Genomic DNA, 24,651 nt, shown 5'->3' on the forward strand with positions numbered 1-24,651 from the left:
CGTGAGTACAAATCACAAAATAAATTTAATTCATGCATTTTTCAAAACTGTGCCCCAAATATAGTCTCTCTGCACCAAAGCATTTGATGATATGTTCAAGTCAGCAGGATGTGCATTCAGTAAATTCTAAATATTTAAACTAGGAAGAAAAATAAGTGTCTTTAGAACTTCATGAGTTGAATGTTGTTTTTAGTCTGGCATTTGGGGGCACTGAGGACATGCTGCTTTTGGTGGAAAGATGTGTTTTAAAGATGGGCAGATCAGTTCATGTTTAATTAGGCACTTATAATGGAGGTTTATAAAATGTTCCCCATTTTTTTGTTGTTATTGGTTTCAAAAACATATAAGAATGCATTTATGAACTGGAAGTTAATTCTGAAAATAAGTGATATAAAGAAGGAAAAAGTAATAAATTGCTATCCACATAATGTTCAGGGGGTTGTGAGTGCTGCCCTTTTCCTCTTGTAATTAGATTAAAACTTTTTCTGATTAATGTGAACAGAGGTGAATTCTAAATAGTCTGTGTTATCTGCATGAACTGCAAGATGTAAATTACCTGGAGAAAATATTAAAAATAGTGATGATTTCTCAAGACTACTATACTATATATGGCCACAAATATTATATGTGAAAAATAGATTTTGGGAAAAAAAAAAATAAAGTTTTAGGATTATATTCACAAGCTTGAAATACACATGTTACAACAAATTATTTTACTTATTTATATTATTTATATCTATTTGTAATGCATTCTAAGTTTATTAGTAAATTTATTTTTTGATCAGTGATTGTTGTAACATCTATTTAATTAAATAGAAATGAATATTTTTCATCTTTCATACCTGAAAAATTTTGTACAGTATACAGAAATATTGAGTAAATAAAAAACCTTAGATTCCTGAGACCACCTGTGTGGAAAAGCACATAGATTAGTGTCATTTTCTATGTGAAGTCTGAGAAATATAAATTTCTAGGTTTGCTTCACAGTGTTGACCTACAGCTTCTCTCCCCTAAATTTTAACAGTCAGTTTAACAGGAACTCTTGCCTGGAGTGTGGTTTGATCTGAAAATTAGAATCTGTGTTTTGCCTTCTGAATTTGTTCGTTTTGTAAGAGCAGAAGATTCTAGTATTGAATTTAATCATAAGTTTTTCTCTCTCCCATTGCCTGGCACAGCCAGTGGGCAGCCAGGACTCTCAAATGCAGCCTTTCAGTCATGCTGCAATTAAATGATAAATAGCATTTGGAGATAAAATGTGTTCCTTAAAGGGAAGTCCCCTGTGCTTTGCAAGTGGTGAGAGCTGTTCCTTAATGTAGGGGCAGGTTAAGAGGTGGGTTTCTGGCTTTAATTGCTTTCATGCACCATGGTTTTTCCCATAAGGAAATTTCTTGCTAATCCTTAGGTGTACTAATAACTTAATATTTTTAAATTTGCCTCTCCATTGTCCACATAAGCTTTTCCTGCATTAATTGATTCCTACTTCAGTAATTCATAGCTATGTGCTCACATGATGTCAGTGGAGTTACATTTAGTGTAACATTAATTTACAGGGCAGCCCCACAAGAAGCTGAGCATTCTGTTCTTTGCCACTTAAACATTTAAGTGTTTGCTTAACCTTAAGTATGAATAGTCCTGTTGTTTCAGTGTGACTGATGTGTGTGTTTAGGGCTTCCCTGAGTCAGAGATTACTCAGCATCTCCTTGGAGGCAGCTCTTAGTCCAGTGGTGCATCAGACTGCTCTAAATATGGGAGGTTTGGCCAAATTCTCTCCCACTGTAACTTTGATCCAGCTCCACCAAAACTGATGGAATTGTGCCAACATGCACCAGCAGAGACTTTGGCTGCAGTGAGTTTCATGATAATTACACAGGCAAAACCACATTTGTCATCTGCCAGGCTGCCTTTGAATATGGTGTGGTCTACATTCCCTTCAGAACAGGGAGGCTTGGCTGGTTTTTACATCATGACTGTTCTTTGTTACATACAGCATAGTCTTCCTTAAATATAGCTGGAAAATAAAAAATAAAGCCAAATATTGCCATATTAAATGTAATCTGATTTTTCTTCCTATGACAACAGCAAATTAACTGAGCTGATGCCAGAATTTATAGGGTTTTTCCCTTATAAACAATTGTTTCCTGTGAAAAAAATTAAATTACATGTATTTTTGTAGGAAAATATATGAGGATTCCATAACCCAGTGTAGAATGACTTTGGAGGAACACCGCAAAAAATACACAGAAACTGCTCTTGCCCAGAAGTATTACCGAAAAAAGGAAGAGGTTGAAGAAATTCAAAAGAGAGTTTTGAAACGCCTTGAAAAATACAAATGGAAGGAAGATGCTTGCTTGGATATTCTGGGTACTGCTATTGTCAATGCTTTTGCAATAAAGCCTTTAGGCAGTGCACTGCACATTGAAGGTGCCATATGGAAAACCTCCAATTTTCCAAAGTTTCCTTTAAGCTAACAAAATATATTGTCTTTGTCACACCATTTTTAGAAAAAAGAAATCCGTAGCAAATAAGAATTTAGGTTATACATACTGATATTCCTTCCTCCAACCCATAAGTGTAATGGGGAGAGATTTGTCATTGAACTTCTTGGGGCAGAAATGTTCTAAGATTTCTTTAGATGGAGCCTCTCAAAATTATAAAGTTAATTTTCAGCACTTTTTAGTGCTGTTTTTAATGCCATTACTGTTATACTGCAATTTTTGTTATCTATATTAGGCCAAGATAAATGCTCCTCATCTATTAATTTATCTTGTATTTCTTTAAGAAAATTGATTTGTTAATTAATGATCTGAAGGTAAATTTTATTTTTGCAGAGGCTGTTCCCTTTACATCCATAAATGATTGGGCTGTACACATGTATCCTTGATTTCTAGTGTTTGTTCAGTTGTCAGGAAAGAAGTTTTATATTTACATTTCACAATTTTCTATTAGAAAATATAGTAATTATATCTATATTTCTATATAAATATAGAAATATATATGTATATATTTATATATTTATGTTTAGAGTGGCAGCATTGGCATTTCTCTATGAGAAAACTGGAGGTCAAATTCAGCTATTCAGTTTGAATTTATGAGAGCATTTTGGGTAAAGAATACAAAATTTCATTTAATAACATAGCCATCAAAATGCTTCATTTAGGAGAAGCTTAATAGGTGTTAGAGTCAAAGATTTGCCAAGGAAATGCAGATTATCACAGCTTCCTTCACCTCTAGCATTTGTGTTATGGCATGGAGAGGTCCAGGGTCTGATGGCATCCCTTGCTTGAAAAGATATATTGTTGTAAAATATATTCCATGACTTGGAAGTGCCTCTATGAGGAAAAAAACACAGGAAACCTTGCAGCTTGCTGAAGCTGCTGCACAGAAAACCATGAAACTGGAAAAAGAAGCAGAAGAATTACAAATGAAAATTGACTGCTTAAAAAAGGTAACTGTATCTTAATTTTATTTTACATAAATATGTGTTATACATGTGGTCGTACATAGCACTGTTACATTTTCTGAAACATCAAAAAGTAGTGTATTTTCAAGCTCACAGACCAACAGGATGATCCCAGCCTTATAATTACATTTCTATAGCATCCCATATGTTTTCTTAGAGAAGAGGTGGCCATGAATGTGAAGGTTCTAGCAACTTCCTTTCTGCTGACCTCAGTTTGTGCCACACTTTCTGCTAAGGCACCGTGTCACGACGACTTTGGGGTCAGCTCAGCAGGATACACTTGAAAATAGATCAGGGCCAGTCCTCAGTGAGCCCCAGGTATTGAGTGTGCAGCTTTCACAGGTCCTACTGGGTTTTTAAGGTTTTGTATTTAACTAAGTATGCTTTACAATAAGAATTATGGAAATTCCTTCTCTCCTGATTTTATTTTTTCCCCATAATACATGTGTGGGTATGTAACACCCAGCAGTAAAACTGGCTGATTGACTAGGAGAAGTGTTGATTCCAAAAGGGAGAATCTTCAAAATAATCAAAGGGATTTTATCAGTACAGATTTTGGATGTACTCCTCTGTAAAAGGTCTCTTCTAAGCCTGAGTAGCCCAATCTTGTAAAGGTTTAGTTACTTTTTAGCATTGCATCTGGGTGCTTTTCCCCATCTGTCTGGAGCAGATGATCAAGGACTCCATTTGCTGCCTTGTGCTGATAGCAGCACGTTTTGCACAGGTGGTTTTTCTGTTTATATTCTGTCATCCTGTTTGACGCTCCTGGTTCCAGACTGAAGTTCCCAATGTGGTTTGTGAGGTGCAAACAGAGAGGAAGAAGGGATGTGGTGAATTTTTTTATAGCTATGACGGAGACCACGTGAAGAGCTCCAGGTTCTGACGTTTAGACCCATGCTCCAAAACTTCTCTGTTTATTCCAGTTGTTACAGTTGACCCAACAAAAAAATATTGCATCTTTTTGACCTTGTTCTCCTCATTTCTTCAGAACCTCTTGGCTACAGAAACTACTACTGAGCACTGATTCATTAGGTTTAGAATACTTTTGCAGCATGTAGCTAAAACAGTTCAAGTTTTGTCAATTTTTATGCCATTTGCTCTTTATCTTTTAAGAGCTTCAGGGAGACTAAAGAAGATCAAAATAATTCCAAAAAGATTGAAGGAAAAAATCAGAAACATCTTGCGAAGCCAGAAGAATTTAAGGAAAGGTACACTTCAAAATTATTTTTCCCATTTTATCCAGAATACTGTGTCAGAATTTGCCCAAAGACTGCTACAAAACACATATTGTTGTTCATTAAGGACTGACAAGCTTCTCTAATCCTGGTCATGTGATTTAATCATGTAATTTAAAAAGTTTTATATTTCTGGGGGTTAAGATAGTGACAACTTTTGATTCTTGGAAGCTCAATGTATCTGGACACGTGCTATAAAAATGTCCTGTAGAAGCATTTTCTCCTCAGCTACTGCTGAGAGATCTGTGTGAGTAGTTTTGAATGCAACTACAGTGACTGTGCAGTCAGAGATAAAATAACATTAACTCTACTAAATATATATATTTGGAAAAGGAGTCAGGGTTCCACATGTCAGTTGTCTTCACCTCTGAACTGCTTAAGAAATTTAACTCTTAATTTAGTTCTTAAAAACAAGCATGAGTGAAAGTTTCATGGACAGGATTAATGGCTTAGTAAATTAGTCAGTGATCATTTACAGCTGGGACTCACTTTAATTTGAGCTCAATTACAATGACTGAAAATCACCATGAGGACTATCTTGCACTTATCTGGAGTCCTTGGGAATGTTGAAACATCTCCTGTTGAGCTGGCACTTTTAGACCAAAATCCATTTTAAAGCACAAATATGTCTGAAAGACTTTGTCTAAGTGACTTTATATTATGGTGTGCTTGAAAAATAATCCTTTTAGGGCTTTAAATAGGCATTCAGTGGAACTTATCTATAAAAAAGTGTCATTTTAGTAATTCCTAAGATTTTTTTCACAGGGACCTTTTAAGTCTTTAACACCTTCTTACAGACCTATAAGTCATTTAAATGATCATTTCTTTGTGGTGTAGCCTTTGCACCCATTTTGCCTTCTCATGTAAGATTTTTGTAATTGGCAAGAACAGAAACACGGGGAAGCAAGAAATCCCCCTAGCTTTAAGACAAGGTAAAAAAAAAAGATGGAAAGCACTCTCTTTGAATTTTCAAAGAAACCCATATGTGTTCAGTCTGCAGACACAAAACACCAGTTAAAGACCTGCCATAAGAAGCAGAGATCCATGCTCTGGGTGTGGAGGGGTAAGAACCCCTCAGTGAGGCTCCTTGTGGTAAGGAATCCATAGGGTGCACTGCCACACCTGCCATTTGTACATTTCTTTTCCTGTCATGGAGTCTGCTTGTACCTTCACCTGAAGTTGTGTTTGTTCCACAACATAAAGGATTGTAGAAAATGGCATAAAATTGATTTCTTAATATCTTTATCTGACATCAGTGTATTAAGAAAAGTCTTCACTAGAAAGCGTGGAAGTGACTGCTTAAGTAGCTATTGGTGTTAAAAATGGGTGTAATATGAAGCTGTAAAAAAACCAAATAAACAAAAAACCCCCAAAAAAGTACTCTGGGAAAAAAGAAAAAAAAAACCAAACAACTGTCAAACAGAAGCTGGGTATTGAGAAAATGAGCCATAGGAAATAAAACCTTTGCCAACTCAAAGAAATACAACAGCAGAATGTGGGTGCCAAAGGCAGGAGTTTCTTTCGAGCTGTCCTGCAGCCACTACAAAGTTACTACTGAACAAAAAGGTCTTTCTGAAGAAAGGAGATGTCTTCATCTTCTGCCACAAAAAAAAAAAAAAAAGGAATTGTGAATCTCCATGAAGTGGTCCAGACCAGCATGAAAGCAGCAGGAGCAAGGGAAAGAACTGAAGAGAGCAATGAAAGCACTGGGCAGAACACTGTACACATTAATACCCAGGAAAAGCTTGGAAGGCTTCAAGACAAGAAGCCAACTTGCAAGCCCATTAATAGGTGCTGATAAACATGTTCTGCCCTGGGCAGCAGGATGGCAGTGGGAACTGTTCCTTCAAAAACCTGGAACACTCTTTTTTGAATCACTTGGGTCTGGCCAGCTGCTGGTTAGGAGTGAAAAACACGGATTCCTCTCCTCTTACCAGCTCTTGTCACTGATTTACAGCTCAGCAGTTACAGTGACAAGCACCACAGTTTAATTTCCAAAGCAAGAGTTCTCATCAATCACCAAACAGGACTCAGCTCTTTTTGAAGCTCTGGTCTTGATTTCTCAATTAGATATTCCATTTATTACATAGAAAGGCTGGTAGTTGAACTGTGCTCTGGCATATATTGTGTTCACTCTCTCTGCTTTTGTAAAGTGGTTGGGAGAGATTTAATTCTACGACTCCATAATTCTTTATTGCTTTTTCTTTCCAATTTGGTCATGTATTAATTCCACCTCTTACCTTCCAAGTGAGAGCTTTTTGCTACATCTGCACACAAAGGAGATTCCATGGTGGATTGTTGCAGTTCTTGCAGCATCTTTGGGTCAGAAGTGATTGACTTCTACTGAGCAAGGAAAAAAATCTGCTAATATAAATCTTAAAAAAGTAATTATGAAGTTGTTTCTGGGTTTCTAATGTAAACATATGAAGAGCCAACTCAAAAGAATGCTCCTGATGAGAATACTGAACATAGTTTTAGTAACTGTAAACACTACAGAAGATGTTATTCTTCATCTGTGTAATGAGATACACTTGATTCCTGTTGTAGAAATTAATATTAATCCTTGGATTTCTTTATGCTACAAAAAAGAAAATACTACTAAGGAAATGGCAATTTATTTTGGCTTAAGAATTTCAGTTTTTCTCTTCGCACTTTTAAAAACCCCTGCAGTATGGATCAAGATAAAGAATTTTTATCTACTCAAGTGTCTACTAACAGTAAAGTAGAAAAAGAAGAAAAATGATTATTCTTGTTGCTGCAATTTGGATTGTTTTGAGCTTCATGATGCAGTTTTAGTTTTCTTCCAGTGGTATTAATTAATGTCAGAGAAGATGTGCATTGTTTATATTTCGTTAGTGCTTTTGTGGAGGGAAGAGAGCAGGTGTACTGCATATGCATGGAGTTTAACTGCAGGCTCTTTTGGAAGGTTTTGCTACTTAAAGAATGAATATCTTAAGAACTTCTGAGTTTGGTTTGTAACTCTGCCTTTGAAATGTTATTCTGTATAGACATGTATTGTAAGAGGATTTTTTATTTAGTGGAGAGTAAGTCTTTAGAACTATAGTGCTGTGTGCTAGGCTTTGCAGAAGCACAAGGAAACTGACTCCAGGAACTTTTAAAACCAGAATTTGACACCCTAAGTTCTGGGAAAAAACCCAACCAATCAAACAAAAAAGACCCCCAACCACAACCCACCCTCCATTTATGGCAGTCTGATAACCTCAGCCACAGCAGCCTTTTTAAACTGATATTTGAATGATGATTTTGGTAAAATGAGCCATTTGGATCAAAGTGAAACAGTTTCAGCCAGAGTTCTGTGCTTAGCTCTGTTTTGATTTCTCCTTGCTTTTGACTCCCTGTATTTGAATTTACAGATACACCAGGCACACACATCTTGTTTTCTTTAGTATTCATTCTTGACACAGGTTTATCTAAAACTGATGTAACTAAAGGATTTACTTTGGATTTTAGTTTTTTAGGTGGTAGATCTTTTGTACAGTTTGTTCAGTCTCAGTCCAGCACAGCACCAGGTATAAATGTAACTGCAAGAGAAAATAGTCCTTTTCATCAGAGACACTTGGACTGAGGGGCTTTCAGGGTTTTATGAGAACACATAGCTCACATGTATGTATATGAGTTTAATGTGTTAGGTCCTTATATTTAGCCAGGCTTCTCACTGGTATTTTTTAGTTAGTGTTGCTAATTTTACTCCACACTATCTTATAAAGTGTATCCTACATTTTATCTTATTTTTGTGTATGGAGAATTTCAAGAAGAATAAGAAGACTGACTCTGTTCTTCATTTGTTCTGAACAGCATTGTTCAGTCAACTACAAACCAGATGTTGTAGCTAGAAGCACAGAGGCACTAAGCAGAAATGCCAGAGAGAAAATAAAATAGAACTCATTATTCTAAAAAATAGTAAATGTTCCTGTGCCAAACAGCCACTTTACTCTTCATTGTTCTGCTAACCTTTGTCTTTCTGCACTGTAGAGGGCTATTTACCCTACATAGATAATTACCCCACAAGTGAAAACACTTGCTGCAGTTTTCTCTTTTGTGTATGCGTAGTGTGAGTATTCCAGACAATCTCAGAGAGAGAAAAAGTGGTTTAAATGTGAAAATGTGATTTCAGAACTACAACAATGAGGCACTTTGATTAAAATGTAAAACTCCACAACAGTAATACTTTTCTTTGATACTGACAAAATTTAAGCCAACAATGTTCTTATGATTGGCTTATTACTCCTTTGTGGCTTCTTTTTCAGAGATATTCTCTCTCTGTGAAAGAAGAAAACCTCATTTTTGTCAACTACTGGTGCTGAAAGTGGTAGAACTTCCTTGACAACATCCAATGGCCTTGAGAATTTCACTTATTTGAAGCAGCTATATTTTATGATTTCTTTTCTTTTGCAATGAGTAAGTTTTCTTTTTTATTTAAATTTGTTTAGGATGTTTGAAGAGCATGGACAGCCATCTTTGCCAAAGGGGAAACATCAGCTGTATAAAACATTGCATGTCCCACGCATTCCTCGGAAATTTGTCCAGTCTGTACAGAGTTTTAGATTCTCAAAGCAAAGACCAGAAACAGGTGCAGTGTGTTTAATGACTTCAGTGAGCATTTGGGGTTGTTTTTGTGCAAAATAATGGGTAAAGTGATGACAACAAATCTAGTGAACTGCTCAGCTACTTATAGTTGAAGCCAGGCTTTCAATGGAAGTTGGGTGCTTACCTTTTTTTATGCTCTGGAAATCTTGTGTGTCTGATTTCTCCCGTATCTGTGCAATGAGTAAAGTAACATGACAGATACACCCAATGTGTGGTGTCAGAAACATCTGAAAATAATTTATTCTCAAATCTAAAATACTTTTAACACTGTTTGCATTAGTACAGTAAGTATTAAACAACTGTTATTTGTTTGATATTTTCATACTTTGTGATAAGTTTATTTTTGCTCTCTATTAAAAGAAAAATGTATAAGGTTTGTTCCCAAGTTCTGTTTAACAATGGCATACTTTGGATACTTAATCTTATTGACAATATTATGTAATATTTGTAAATTTAGGGAAAGAAGAAAAAGAGAAATCAGTGGAACTTTCAGTGGTTACCAGCAGTTCCTCCAGCCTTGCAGAAAATTTATCACAGGTGTGTTGCTCTCCCACTGGTAAAAATATGAAGTTACATAATCTGTTTTATGTGATTGTTTACATTTAAAACACTTCAAATATATCTCATGGTATGATATCTGACATAAAACCTGTTAGCACTGTACATTGTTAATCGTGGTAATCTGCAATTGCTTGGTAATGACAGAAGAAAATCTTTCTTTGATGTCTTTTCATTCTGAAAATATCTGTGTTCTTACAAAGTGTATTCTAATGCCAAAATCGAGGTGGACCATCTTACCAACTCATTTTGTATAACAGTTTTTAGCATTTAAAATCACCTCTGTAGATTCTGTATGTAGCAAATATTTGGAACTCTAAAGGAGGATCAGAACATTCTGTCACTGATGAATCCTGAACCTTCTACTCCATAATGAAGGGTTTCATAAAGGACTGAGTGTACAGGACAGCCCACAGTTAACAGCTCCATTCTGAGGTTTGACCAGAAACAGAAATCAGAGGAATAACACCATGAACAACACTCCTTGGTGCACTGCAGGAGCCCACAGCTCCATTTTGTCTCTCTCTCTCTCCCATAAGAATATAGTTTCTATGACATTTTTTTAAATGGTGAATTTCAGCTTTATTCAGATACAATATTTTTTATTCAAATGCAATAAACTAATCCAGAAGAAAGCTGGAGGTATAACTTGCAAAGTTGTGAAAACCATCAATAGTCTCATGGAGTGCAAGACCATTCATAGGAGCAATAGATTGTTAAAGTATTAAATGCAGAAATCAGAGGAGGTAAGGCCATAAGGGGTAGAAGAGTTTGTAACTGTGTTTTCTGTGCAGGAGCTTGGGAAAGGTTTTATCTCTAAACCATCTTTCTAAGGGTCATCTCACTGGATCTATTTAAAATCAAAATTTCATGAACAAAAAAATGAGATAAAAAAAGTTAGCATAACCAGTTGTGATTTTCTTAAGAATTTCAAAGGAACTGAAGAATGAGATGAGTGAATCACTGGATGGTTTAGAGTGAAGTCTGTGTGGAAGACAAAGCCTTCATAACACAAAACAAGATGAAGGACAGTAACAGGACTGAGTGGGACGAGACCAGAAGAAATTTCAAGCAATTCTGATTTGTGACTGGCTTAGGGAGTTGGATGTGATGAGGATGAGGGAAGGGCTGTTGCCAGGGTAATCTAGAGATGAGGCTGGGAGTCTGGGACCTAGAATTGCACTTAGACAATTGTAGGAAGCAGTAAGTCAAGGTTAAGAGAACTTTAAGAAAGAGTGATGGGAACAAGGAAAAGAAGATGGAGTCTGAGGAAAAATAAAAAGATTGGAAGAAAGAAGGCTGCTATGCTTCAGTAAAGGTGTGCTGTACACTACAGGAGTTGAATTGCAGGCAGATTCTGTAGAACCAGCTCATTTGTCCCCTACCCTGGATAGAACTCAGTTTGATACATTTTGTTAATTAAAAATAAGCAAGAACTAGACACTCCCTGCAAAATAATGTGTTATTTGATGCTGAGACATGGATTCCTCACCCTGCCCTTAAGACACAAATATGTGCTACATAGAGGAGCGATGGCTTCTGCTCTGATGAAAACCTGTGAGGTTGGGAGTATTTCCATGTTTTCTGCAGTTTTTCAATCCCCACATGAGACCTGTGCTGACTGAGGCTGGTGTGGATGCTCAGCTGGCCTCCAGAGGCAGAGCCAGGCCTGGCCCCAGCCCCTTCTGTGTTCTCAAGCACAAGCAACCAGGCTGCAGCAGCAGCAAACCTGCATGAAGTTTGTGAATGGCTCAGCACTACTGGAGTTACAGAAAAGTTAATTAATCACATCTAGTTAGCAGTGCTGTGACTAAATATTAAAAAATTACAGAATACAGGGTATCATGCTGTCAAAATGTAGGTAGAATAAAGGAAAAGTTTTTACATTGTCTGATCCTTAATTTCTGGTTAAAAAAAGGAATTTCCACAGTCTAAGGAGAAACCATAATGATATTGTTGAAGTGACAATTTCACTTGCTGCCTCACGTGAGTTTTTTCTGTCTTTTAGATGGTTATTGGCACTGCAGGGACTAATTACCCACAAATTGCCCAAGTTCCAACCAGAGTAAGCATAAAAAACCAAGTGAAATTCAGGTAACTTTTCTTTAATAAAATAGCTTTAATTCTTGAGGCTGGGGTTTATGCAAATGATTCACATTTAGACAAACATTAAACTTTGTCTTTTAGACTGTCAGATCTTCCAAAGCAGTTGACTTTCAATCAACAGTTTGAGAGTGAAAATGCAGTAATGGGTAAAGTACTACTGTAATTTTTTTTTTTATAAGGTTGGATCATATAGTTACAAACTAGGAAATTCTAAGGACCAGATTTTCATTCTGGCATTGAGAGGGCCACCATTTGCATTTCTTTTCCACATTGATTGTTTAGCTCAAAATTTGACTATAGCAGACAGGCAGAGTCCTAATTTAAATAGAGACTTAACTGCTCAGTAATGTGGGATTTAGTCTGCACTGACCATTGTGAATGAATGGATCTGTCCAACATCTCTTGTAAATTCACACCTGAGTCTCAAATTACTTGGGTAAAATGAAATCCAGTCTTAAAATCTAGCCAGAAGGCACGAGAAAATGCAAAGAAATGAAATATAATAAACCTAGTAATTTAGGTACCTTGAAGAATCAAATCAAGATTATTAAAGATGAAAATTAACTGGAGAAAACATGCAGAATGCTTACAGAAAAAAGCCAGGGTAGCTACAAATACACCTGTAGCTTTTGAAATCACAAGGAACGGAGCTTCACTTTAAATATTTATTTTTCTAATTGAACTTATAATTTAGATGCATGTAAAAAATTATAGCCTAGATTTTTTTTTACAAAACAACACTGAAACATAGGACTTTAACCCACAGTGCATGAGACATAACAGAGTCTGAAGCTTAGAGCAAAAACTCTGACAGCAGAAAGCCTGATAATGTTTCTTCTCATTTCTCATCCTGACTTTTGCCCAATTCTTTAAACTACACTTCATCACTGCCACATGGATGTGCTTTTTATGTTGTTCCCACCTGGTTTCTATTGACTATTAGCACTCTCAGAGGGTAATAGCTGGAGTAGACACACACAGCACTCTCAGGGAACAATGGGCAGGTTTGAAGAACACACCAAACCACAAGCAGCAGCCTGAGTAATGCTTTGACAGCAACGAGTGGCAGAGCAAGAGGTAATTGTTATGGACAGAGCCACAAAGTGGGTTATTAAGAAAACCACAGTCAGAACACTTCCTTACCAACAGCAATGCCAAGCTAGTGAACTTTTCTCAAGGATTCTTTCCCACAATGTCATTTTTATGTGTCTGTTTAAAATGCTGTTATAATACAGGCAGTGCTGTCTTTTTTGTGCAGCAAGCCAGGAGGCCAAACATGTTGATGAAGAAGCAGATGAGCACATGGACTGTTCATATGTACCTCAAGTAAGAAAAGCACTTCTTATGTCATAAATAAGAAATTTATTTAGAATAGTCAAAGTATTTTGACATACTTGATTCAGTTGGCAAGAGGCAAGTCCCAGAAATTGGTAAAGTGTCAATTGTTGCATAACATTTTCATTAATGTGAGCTGATGAAATGTTTTGAAAAAAGTCTGCATTTAAAACTGACTTCTTGCACAAAACTATAAATAAACAGGCTCAGTGCTGGCTCCACTGAGAACATACTTACAGTTAAAAGGACTAATGATATTTTGGAAATGTTGTATGTTACAAACATCACTGTTTATTTCTTTTTAATAGGATATGCACACAGGTTTTTATAGTTAAAAGGACCAACGATATTTTGGGAAATGTTTTATGTTACAAACATCACTGTTTATTTCTTTTTAATAGGATATGCACACAGGTTTTAAGCCAAATGAAGATAATCCTGACATAGAAGAAGAAAGTGCAGAACCTTTCTTAAGAGCACCTAAAACACCTGACTTAAAGGGGAAAAACCTACACTTCTCAAAAACACCTCTATTTGACTGGTATGATTTCAACTTTTATTTGATTCTGAGCAAAAAGTTGTACTCACACTTACTATATAAGCATTTCTGCTCTTTTTGAAAGATACTAGAAAAAGAATTTTCTAGAAAGCTCTTCTGAAAATACTCAGATTTTTTCCAGAGTTATGCTTGATATTTATTAAGTTTTCTTCCTACAGTATAATTTCCAGTTGAAGCAGTTTTGAAAGATCAGTACTTTGCTTAGAAATATATGGGACACATTGTCTTTTCCTGCAGTAATATTTGTCACTCTGCTTTCTATCTTTAATCAGGCTTTTTGGTTTTATTTGTTAAGAGGGAAGGGAGTTGGTAAGAACACCACCTCCCTTTACTTTAAATGATTCTGTTATCTGTGATGCAAAAAGCAATTACTGATGGAAGCTATGGGGATGTAAAATAGTGAAAAAAGAGGAAAAGGAAAAAATAGAAGGAAAAAAGCCATCTACATCACTTTAAAAGCTATTAGTATAGCTTCTACCTTTCTGTATTTACAGCATTCAAAATTTAGGTTGTGAAGAAGGAACATCAAAATCTCCTGCTTTCTTTTCTCATATGAACTTCTCCCAGAAGTCACCTGGCTTTAATTTATTTGATTCTTCTCTGTTTGGAGCACAAAATTCATCTGATGAGGTAAAAATGATTAATTGTGCACATTACATTTTCACAAAACAAAATATGTGAACAAAACAGCATTGACACTGAATGAGATTTTTCAGACTGGTTATCTTTGCAGCAAACATTTTTTAAATGTCTTGGTTACTTTTAAGCTTGATGTTCTTTGAAAATGTTTAATCCCTTTCCTGGCAATCCCCCTATGATGATTTTAACCAAGTATGAATCTCTCTCATATGGATCATGTACAAATATACAGTGACTCAATTCTCCAAAAGGCTTCTGGTTCAGTGTTACAGTGCAAAATTCAAGTCCTCTAGCAGACTTCACAACTCACATGCTTCTCCTGTGTGGCTTTGTCCTGATGAAGAGCAGTGAGAAGGGAAGAAAGGACAGTCTGTTAGGGTTACTGAACAGCAAATATGGATTAGCTATACTCAAATGGGGGAGCTAGGCAGGCAGTTAAAGGGAACAGGGAATGGAATCCAGGTCTTCCATTTTCTTTGCAGGTTTCCTAACTCCAGTGCTGTAGGGTAATTTTTCCTCTCCTGGGCTATTAGGTAGATAACTGGGGATCCAGGATAGATGTGTGCATAGGACAAGGCTTAGGTATCACTGGGGAGTGTAGATCCAAAACCCATTATGCAAATGAGGGATTTGAGCCCAGGTAGCTCCTGATGCAAGGGATGTGCTCAGTCTTGTGGTTACTGGCTGGGAGCTGCAGCAGGCATGAGGGAAAGCACCATTCCATTCTGGGTTTGGCAAGATACCTGTGGCTGGTGCCTCATAGCATGAACTGTGTGTAGGAGAGAACACACAGGTTTGTGGTTTGTGACTTGTTTAGGAATGAGGTGGGTTTTAAGTCACCCAGTGCTGTCAGAACCCCCATTATTTTGTGCCTGCTCAGAAGCAGAAATCAAGAATTTACCAGGCTGTAGCAGGTCTGGGACTCTTTAAAGTTAGATGGGAGTTTTGAAGAACTTCAGTATCTATATTAAATCTAAGAACTCATTTTAAGAGTGACAAGTGGTTATCCTGCTACACTTTCTGGCAATATGAGGCCCTGTTCAGTAGGAAGTATTTGCGTTGTTGCTTGGAGATTTTATAAAATGTCACAGTTTTGAATAATTTTGGTTTAAAAAAATCAGCCTTAAGTCAGGTCAGCTTTTGGACTATTATCAGTCTGGGGTTTTTTTCCTAGAAGAAAGGAGGAAGGGTGTTTGCAGCTGCATGCAAATATCATAAAACCCATTTGATCAAAGAACTTACCTTGCAACTTTAGGGACTGATAAATACCTTTAAATCCAGATTTTGTAAAGGCAGCTAACATTCACTGAGACACTGTTTTTCTCACTAAAAGCAAATACATATCAGCATTAAAGTTTACTTTTGCCTTTCTCATTTGTTAAATAAAAAATCTGTTTGCATTTCAGACAGAGGAAAATTATTCTATGGGAAACCTGAACCCTCTGTCCCCACATGAAGATATTGGTAAGTCTGAAACTCAGATGTACTTGTGTATATCATCAGCTCTCTTCTGCTTGTGTTCCTATGACTGACAGGCTCGTGATCCAGCTTTAACAGAGCTCCTTTGGTTGTCTGAAAGGATGTTCAGCTGTGATAATGTAGCTCAGTGGTTTGTTGTGCTCATTTGTGTTTTAACAAAATCTTCAGCTTAAATCTTCCCTTGCATGTTGAGCTCTAAACATCTGATGTATCATGGAAGAGAAAAGGTATGAGAAAGAAAGAAATAGGGATAGTGTTAGTTGTGCTTGCAGCAAAATGAGAGGACTTGCAAGGCAGAGGACAAAGTCCAAGTCTTTCAATGAGTGATCACATTTTTCTCTAAATAAACACTTTTGCAGATTCTATTTACAAATACCTCTGTTGCAAAATGTATCATGCAGAAGTGTTTTGTTGTTCTAAACCTTCAAGTGCTCCACAGTTTATTCCATGTCAATTCTAATAACAACCCCCTGGAAATATCATCTCTGGTGCAGGAATAAACATACAACTGTAGGGGGATTCTCAGTGGGATATTTGGCACAATATGTTAATAAAGAAGCACATGCTGAATGCAGTATTCACTCAGATGTAATCTAATAACAAATATTATATGTATTCCATACAGGAAGCTTCTTTGGGAAACCAGAAAATGAGGATGCATTTACTTTTCCCTTCCCCTCGGAATCAACTTCTCATGCATTTGGAGACGAAAAAGATGATGTTGGTTTTTCATTTGTCTTTGGACAGGATCAGAGATCATCACCATCTCCTTCTGTGAAAGGTTTTCATTCTTCCACACAAAATACAAATCCATTTACATTCTTTTGAATACCTTTGACTTCCTTTAAATTATTTCCCTACTTAGCCTTGACAAATGTTTCCAATTTCTTGAGTTAAAGTACAGAGCATTTCTTCTCCTTCCATTTCTTGTAAGAATACATTATTGCATTTGCTGCAATATGTGTTCATCAACCACACGTTTTGAGATTTTCTTACTTATCTTTGAAATGTGTTTGTTCATAAACTGTTATTATATGCTCTTGCTAAATTGGCACTCAAACAGAAATATCATTTTAAGGTAGAGTGTTAAGTCAATGTCTGTGAGAGCATTCAGCTTCTGATATAAACTAAATTGCTTGTGTTAGTTAGAATGACTGTTGTAGCAGTTAAAGCTGAATTTGAATTAAAGACAATGTTCTTGAGAATTCTGTGTATAACAGCTGATGCATAAAATATTTAAAATAAACATTTTTGTTAATATTATGTCAAAGTTTTGTAGGTATTTCTTAATATCTGAAGTGGAACAATGATGCAATTGTAATACTTAATATTTCATTCCCTTTCACTTTCCCCTTTCCCTTCTTTTCCCTTCTCCTCCTTTTCCTTTTCCTTTTCCTTTTCCTTTTCCTTTTCCTTTTCCTTTTCCTTTTCCTTTTCCTTTTCCTTCCCTTCTGACAAAATCCCAAGGGGAGTAGAGTCACTTCCCCTCTGCTGCCCTGCAAAACCCTTAATGACCAAAAGCTTGATTATCTATGCCACTGTTTCTTTTCTGCAAATTTCCTAAATGCCTCAGGACTTATTTTATGCTTAGAGATTTGTAAAAATTTGATTTTTTTTTAAACCGCAATTGAATCAGGAAGTTTTAGTGAAATCCTGCTGAGTTCCAGCTACTAAGAAGTGAGACACAGCTTTTCTAATCTCCTGCATACCTGTCAATCTGAAAAACCTAAGGCAGAGGCAAGTTTGAGTCTCTACCTTTTATTTTACACTGCTGATAGACAATCTGAGATCATTTAGAAACCCAAAAGTTTAATTTTGTCTGCTCAGTTATTCCACAACCAAAGATCTTTCCTGATGAATTCTGCTATCCATGCCTAAGATGTTACAGTGTACAAGTCAAGGTTGCAGGCTGAAGTGGGAGAAACCACAGTCCTAGGTCTTGCTGGATGTTTACTGACACAAATTGGATAGGTTGATTAATAACAAAGCAGAGAAAGCTGCTTCAGAAGAGGCAACCTCTCAGCATTTGGGATACTTTTCTGAGGCCTAAGACCATGAGCTGCTTATAAACACACACTGGGATTTTTTTCATTGGTACCTGTCAAATTCCACCTAGAAAAGTTCCCTGGTTATGCCTACAAAATCAGCAGCAGTTGTGTTGGTGGGTTGCTGACACTGGTACATCTCTCACTGCCCAATGTCATTTTGGTTTGCCCTTTACACCCTCAGCCATTCCATATTACCCCCATCTCCAGCCTGAAAGCTGAGTGAAGAGAGATTCTCTTGTCAGTGCAGCAAGGGCTGCTTGAGAGCAAAGCCCAGGTACTGCAGGTATCCCACACGTGACCAGCTGAGCTGGAGCCCAGGAGCCTCCAGAAGCAGCAGCAGCTGGGAGCTGTAATCCCATAAAAGCTGTGCAGCTGTCAGCAAAGTGACAATATGGTGACACTGTGCACTTTTGCTGTGAGTCCTTGCAGGTGGGGCTGCCTTTTTGTTCTCTCCTTGAATTGCACAGAGTAAAACAGTTCAGGCTCACAGCCAAGCCCAAAGGTACTGACAGCAAAAACCCCTCTTGAATAAGCAGGGCAGGGATTGGACTTTGAATCTTACAAGAGTATCCTAACCAGAAGGTAAATGTTTATTTAGATATCTTTATTGTTTCACTTAGGTTTTTAATGAAGTTTTTGACAGAAAACCACTTCACCTGAAATATTGCTTGTAAAACCTAATGTGCCACACTCCATTAGGTTAAATAAATATTAAATATTTTGTGTCACCAACCTTGTAGGAAATATAGTGATACCTGAATGAATTAAGTTTTCAATTTATTGAGTAAAAACCTTTGAAGAAGTTTACTAATGAAATTTACACTCTAATCTGCTGCAGTGGTGAGGAAGACATGGAGGCCTTGGTTTTATTTCTCCCACAGAAATAACAGCTATATGGAAATGTCATTTTTCTGATCAGAAATAACATAGAGAACATTTCTACACATCTGCCTTGTTCTGCAAAGTAGTCTTCCAGTAAAAAAATTATTTTAATTTCTAAAGTAACATAACATCTGGAGCACCATCTACTATTTTACTGATAATTTTACTGATATGTAAATGTAAAGAACATTTATAAACAGGGATATTTGGAGATAAAAAAGCAACTGCTGTGTAAGTTTGACACTAAAAAATTAATGACTGATATGTAAATGTAAAGAGCATTTATAAACAGGGATATTTGGCTGATAAAAAAGCAACTGCTGTGTAAGTTTGACACTAAAAAATTAATTTAGAAACTATGAGGTAAAGACTATTGTAATGACTGCCAGGGGTTGTGGAATATAAGGTCTATTTTCATGTACTGCTGTTTTATGCCTTCATACACCACTTTTAATAGGAAATAAGGCATTCAGCAAACTGTTCTCACTCAAAAATCAAGTTTCATGTTCAGAGCAATTTATGAATTTTCTGTAACTTTAACCCAAGAACATCAATCCAAAGTGCATATGCCCAGCATAACACTCTGCAGGACAAATTTTATTGTGCTGTTATGTATAATACTTAGGGGATAAACCCACAAAAGCTATTTATATTTTATATCAGAAAAACTGCATGACTAGGGCAGCTGAGAGTGTTAAAACTGTCTCTCAGCCACACTGAATTGTCAAGGGCAACGTGTGAATACTTTGAGGAAAACAAAAAGTTTATGTCATGACATTGTAGGCTCATCTAATTGCTCACTGATTAACAAGAGCAACCAGAATTCTGAGTTGGAAAAACTGAAGTGGTACAAGTGGAACAAACCTGAAATTTTGATCCACAGAGTAGATCAGAGAGCACTGTGTATAAGTAGTGGCTTTATTTCCAGCTACATCTTTAATGACAGCACTGAACCTCATGGAAATCCTACATGTCATTTCATCCCCAGTCTGGGCTGTATGCAAAGAAAAAAAGAGTTTGAATTTTTCATTTCAAGACCATGAACATAATTAAAACTTTGTGTTGGGAGTAACAGGACATCTCTGCATGTATGTGGGTAAATGCAGGCTTTGGGGGCAGGGGCAGGTGAATCACTGCACCCTAAGAAAACAATCTTACACTACAGCATTAATACGTTTAAGTATTTCAAGGAAATAAGCTTTAAGTGCTACATATTGTAACAGATTGGAATGTGTAGACTTACAGTATTAGATGGTCATAATCCCCCCAGTGCAAGGCTGATTGCAGGGGTAGCAAGAGTTGGCTAATCCTTTTGGGCCAATGGCATAAAACAAGGATTAGTTTTTCATTTACTGCAACTGAGTGGGTCATTAGGATCCAAAGACACTAATGAGCCTGAACAGGCAATTGGATTCTGGTTTCAAAGTTCTGGGCTAGTTTGAAAGGGGATTGATTGTGTCTTTTAATGATTTAAAACATGATGTTTTGGTGACCTTTTGCCTGAGAAAAATGAATGAAGGATGTAACGGTGGAACACAAACCTGGAATGCTGACTTTTTTCCTCCTGAGACTTGAGTTGTTGCCAGATTCGTTGCCTTAGAGGCTGAATGGCTCATTTAGAAATATCTCTGTTGCCTTGCTTTTATGTTCTGCTCTTGATGTCTCCGGAGCTGACACAAGTCACATGCAATCAAGTCTCTATTCCTGGTGGACAGGCACTGTCCTAATATTCTCTGACTCACACCCAGGTTGTTTGCAGCTCAGCAGTTCTGCTTCCAGACACATCACTTTTTGTTCTGATGCTAACATCTTGCTGAGAAATTGCCTCTTGGCACGTTGTTTCTTGGATCCTGTACCTTGTTGATTTGATGTGAAGATGATGCTCTTTTTAGCACTTGCAACACGTTACCTTTGGAGAGGTAAATCTTTGCCCTCACCTTGCTACATCACAGATTTTTTTTTTTTCAGGAATCACTTGAATTCAGCAGAAATAGGTAGCTTCTTTTTGGTGCCATTCAAATTAAGCAAGGCTATGAAAGAAATATCAAAAGATGCTGATACCATGCTAATAAAACATACAAAAAAGGAAATACTTTGACTGTTATGACTCCACAGGAGAAATACTGTCAAAAATTTTAATAACATGGACTTAATTTTCTGTATCATACCACAGTCCACAAGGCATCCATAAAGTTATTTCATACAGCACAGGACTTGATCCATCACCCTTTGAGGCTTGGCTTGGGGAAGGGAAAGAACTAGAGGATCAAGTTACGAAAAGTTCTTGCTAGTGGGGAACCAGCTGTTCTGACTGGTGGGAAGCTTGGAAGCTGACAGTCCAGACTGAAACTCACTTTGGAGCCTGCAGTTCTCATCCGCTCCCTTCTGCCAGAGCAGGACTGCCTTGAGCTAAGTGTGGTCTCTTGCTGCTCTCTTCTTTTCTTGAAGCACATGTGTGGCAAGTTTTAACTGTTTCCACAAAATTCCTGATGCTGTGGTCAGTGATTTTGCTCACTGCCACAGCTGCAAAGGGCTCCTGACCAGAAATTATGGGTAAAAAGTGGTTAAAAGTGTTTCTTAACGATTACAAAACCCCTGGAAATGCTGTTTCCATTGCATTCCAGGGAGGTGCCAAGCCTCTGAAGCACTCCAGCCATCACCCAAGCTGTACAATACAATTTCAAATCCTGCTACATGGGCTTAAAAAATACCTGGGCACAATGCATTCTTCAAGGTGTTTTTTTTTTTCTTGGGAATGAGCACCACCACTCGTGTATCTCACTCCACATACATTGAAGGAGTTATCATAGGCAGCTGCTTATTTCTTTTTTCCCTCACAGTTGGAAAAGGCTCTTGTGAAACATGCAGGTTGTTACCAGTATCATCTTTAGTGAGGAGGTGCTAAACCAAGGCCTGAGCACCTCTGCTCGGTGCACACCCAGTGTTGCCACTGCTGCTGCTTTGTTGAAGAAGAGTGATGCAGATCCATGGTTCTTAGACTTTTTGAAATTTTTCTTCTTGACCTAATTCTTGTGACCTGTCATCAGAAACTAAAGAGCAGTAGGGTTCTGATAAATAAAAGGATATAAATCACAGAATTACATGGAAATTAAACCACTGAATTAAATTACATGGAAATCACCACTGAACTTCAGGGGTGCTTTTGAACCTACGTTGGCCATCCAGCCAGAGCACTTAAAATAAGCTGGTTCTGTGAAGTAGGTCATGACTTCATGTAAACCTCCACTTCAGCTGAGATTGTGCTCTTCCCAGCATTCTAAAAAATAGATCTTTAATAAATTTCTAGCATAGGAGAAACATTCTGATCACTTAAACAGGGGGATTAATGTTTGATTAATCTGTTCTCTCAGAGATGTCAAAATTACCAGTTGTAGTGACAAGTTTTGGAAGGATTGTTAGAAGATCCAATACTTGGATGGACAGAAGAGATGAATTCTCCAGATCTTTCTTTTAAATAGTGGTGAGATATTCTTGTTGTTTATCAATATGACACTTGGAGTATTTATCTTGTGTTACATTGCAATTATTTATGGTCCTTAGGTGAGTTTTGCCACATTATCACAGTCATTGAGCATCCATAATCCTCATTAACATAACAATGAACAGAGTTTGGGGTCAGATTGTTCTAAAGCAGAAAAATTCCTGTGTTGCCAGAATTTCCTTGGAATTACCTTGGGAGTCTCCGTGATCCAGAGCAGAAGCAGAGGATCAGAGTGTCAGGCACAAGTCTTTTTTTGGTGTGTGAATGCCTTGTTTCCATTTCCAGCAGTGCAGGGCTGGCAGCAGCATACGCTGCCCTGAATGTTTATCACAGCTAGCTCACATATTGCAGTGTCAATATTTTATCACAAAACACTTTACAACACAAAAAGGAAGGGGAAAAAAAAAAAAGAAAAGAAGGATGCTCCAGTGGATGCTGTATATGTTTCAGATTCTCTGTTGAGTTTTATCTGAGCTGACATTACTGGAATAAAGTAGATTGTCAAAGGCTGGGCAGAGTGCTTTTATCATTTGCAAGTATTGGCATAGAGTAAAATAATGATTCAAATTTCTGTTTTCTGTCTTTTGTGGATTACTCTGTCAGTTACAGTGATGCTTTTGACAAGGGAGTGCTGCTGGGTTAGTGATTCCTTCCAGAGCTTCAGAAACAGTGAAGTTATCTGTTATCATCATCAGATCAAGCCTGACAGTTGACAGTCAGTGCTTACATATTGCCTTTGTGAATTACAAAATGAAGTTAGGAGCAGCAAATGCGTGTCTCCACTTTTACAAGACTAATTCCATGGATTATATGGCATCTACTTATATCCAGACTTGCTAAAATTTTTGCTAGCAGTTAAGTTGTGCAGAACAACTTCAGATAAGATATTGTTTGGATTTGATGGGTGGTTTTTAGTTTGTTTTGCTTTTTATTGTTTTGCTTTTTTAGTGAGGGAAAGTTCTACACTGAGAAAATCTCTTGAAATCTTGTGGTGTTATGGAAATATTTAGATCTCTACAAGTTCCTGAGTGGAAACTCTTTTTAAAACAGCTGTGGGCTTCTATTACCTGTTTTTGTCATGTGTCACAGTACAGTGACTGTCACCAGTGTAGCTTTATAACCTAATGATCCACACAGGCAACATTTAACTGTACATGAAATACCCCCAGCTGAAGCTCTGCTCCTTATAGAGACAGTTCTGTCACTGAGGTTGTAATCTGAATCCAGTTAAATTGATGTACCAGCACACTGCAAGGGCACGTAGTGATGAGACAAGGAGGAGGGGCCTTAAGCTGAAGGAGGGTAGATTTTGATTAGATATTAGGAAGAAATTCTTTACCCTGAGGCTAGAGAGGCAGACAGTTTGCCTGAAGCAGCTGTGGAGCATCATCCCTGGAGTTGTTCCAGGCCAGGTTGGATGGGATTTACATGGTCTAGTGGAAGGTGTCCCTGCCCATGGCAGGGGGTTGGAACTAGATGGTCTTCAAGATTCCTTCCAAGCCAAACCATTCCATTATTCTGTGATTCTATATTGAAAGGGAGAGATAACAATAATTTAATTATTGCAGTCTAAAATAGCTAATAATAAAATAGTTAATAATAATAGCTAACAATAAAATAGCTAAAATTCACTCACAGGACAAAATGATAAATAAGGATCAAGGCACACAACTGACTGCCTTGTGCTCATTTGGAATGTAGACCTGTGGAGCTGTAAAGTACAATCAGTGTGGCTGAGGTCTGGGCAAGAGAAAACTAGAGTCACTGCTGGATCATATTCATAAATGTGGCTGAGATTTCAGGAAACATGTAATAAATAAACTAAAAAAACTAAGTAAAACTTAGTTTTATGCAATCAGCTGTTCCTAAATAAAATAATCAGCTGACTTTTTAAATCACTATAAGTGAGAACTGCATTAATTTTGTGTACATACTCCTAGTTGGGAAAACATCACTGCTGTTATGATTGACAGATTGTTTTGTGATCAATCCTTCCCATTCCCCATCAGTGGGAATAGGGATGTGTCTGAATTACTGTGCAGTTATAGCTGGGAGAGGCATGCAGCAATTATCATTTATATTAGAGTGCCCACAGGGCACAGCTTCGTTTAGGGCCTCATTGTGTTACACACAGTGAAAGAGTCCAGGCCTTAAACATTTTACAGTTTAAAAAGACTGGCAGACAATGAAGGGCTGGATGATAAAATGCTGACTGCTTCCCAAAAGTTCTAAGCAACTTG

At 37.2% G+C, this 24,651-nt stretch overlaps 1 protein-coding gene across 1 annotated transcript in view; it reads left to right on the plus strand.

Annotated features, from left to right (window-relative positions):
- CUNH14orf39 (chromosome unknown C14orf39 homolog) overlaps nucleotides 1-16,807 on the plus strand; it is a 35,911-nt gene extending 19,104 nt beyond the window's left edge. The window contains exons 6-18 of the mRNA XM_041419615.1: nucleotides 2,174-2,361; nucleotides 2,829-2,871; nucleotides 3,325-3,445; nucleotides 4,574-4,668; nucleotides 9,147-9,286; nucleotides 9,761-9,840; nucleotides 11,870-11,955; nucleotides 12,049-12,113; nucleotides 13,226-13,293; nucleotides 13,704-13,843; nucleotides 14,356-14,491; nucleotides 15,907-15,964; nucleotides 16,605-16,807. Coding sequence (XP_041275549.1) covers nucleotides 2,174-2,361; nucleotides 2,829-2,871; nucleotides 3,325-3,445; nucleotides 4,574-4,668; nucleotides 9,147-9,286; nucleotides 9,761-9,840; nucleotides 11,870-11,955; nucleotides 12,049-12,113; nucleotides 13,226-13,293; nucleotides 13,704-13,843; nucleotides 14,356-14,491; nucleotides 15,907-15,964; nucleotides 16,605-16,807 — 1,423 coding nt within the window. The remainder of the gene's footprint in view (nucleotides 1-2,173; nucleotides 2,362-2,828; nucleotides 2,872-3,324; nucleotides 3,446-4,573; nucleotides 4,669-9,146; nucleotides 9,287-9,760; nucleotides 9,841-11,869; nucleotides 11,956-12,048; nucleotides 12,114-13,225; nucleotides 13,294-13,703; nucleotides 13,844-14,355; nucleotides 14,492-15,906; nucleotides 15,965-16,604) is intronic.
- The last annotated feature ends 7,844 nt before the right edge of the window (nucleotides 16,808-24,651 follow it).

This window comes from Onychostruthus taczanowskii, unplaced genomic scaffold, assembly GCF_017590055.1.
Source record: "Onychostruthus taczanowskii isolate IOZ18803 unplaced genomic scaffold, ASM1759005v1 scaffold1, whole genome shotgun sequence".
NCBI lineage: Eukaryota > Metazoa > Chordata > Aves > Passeriformes > Passeridae > Onychostruthus > Onychostruthus taczanowskii.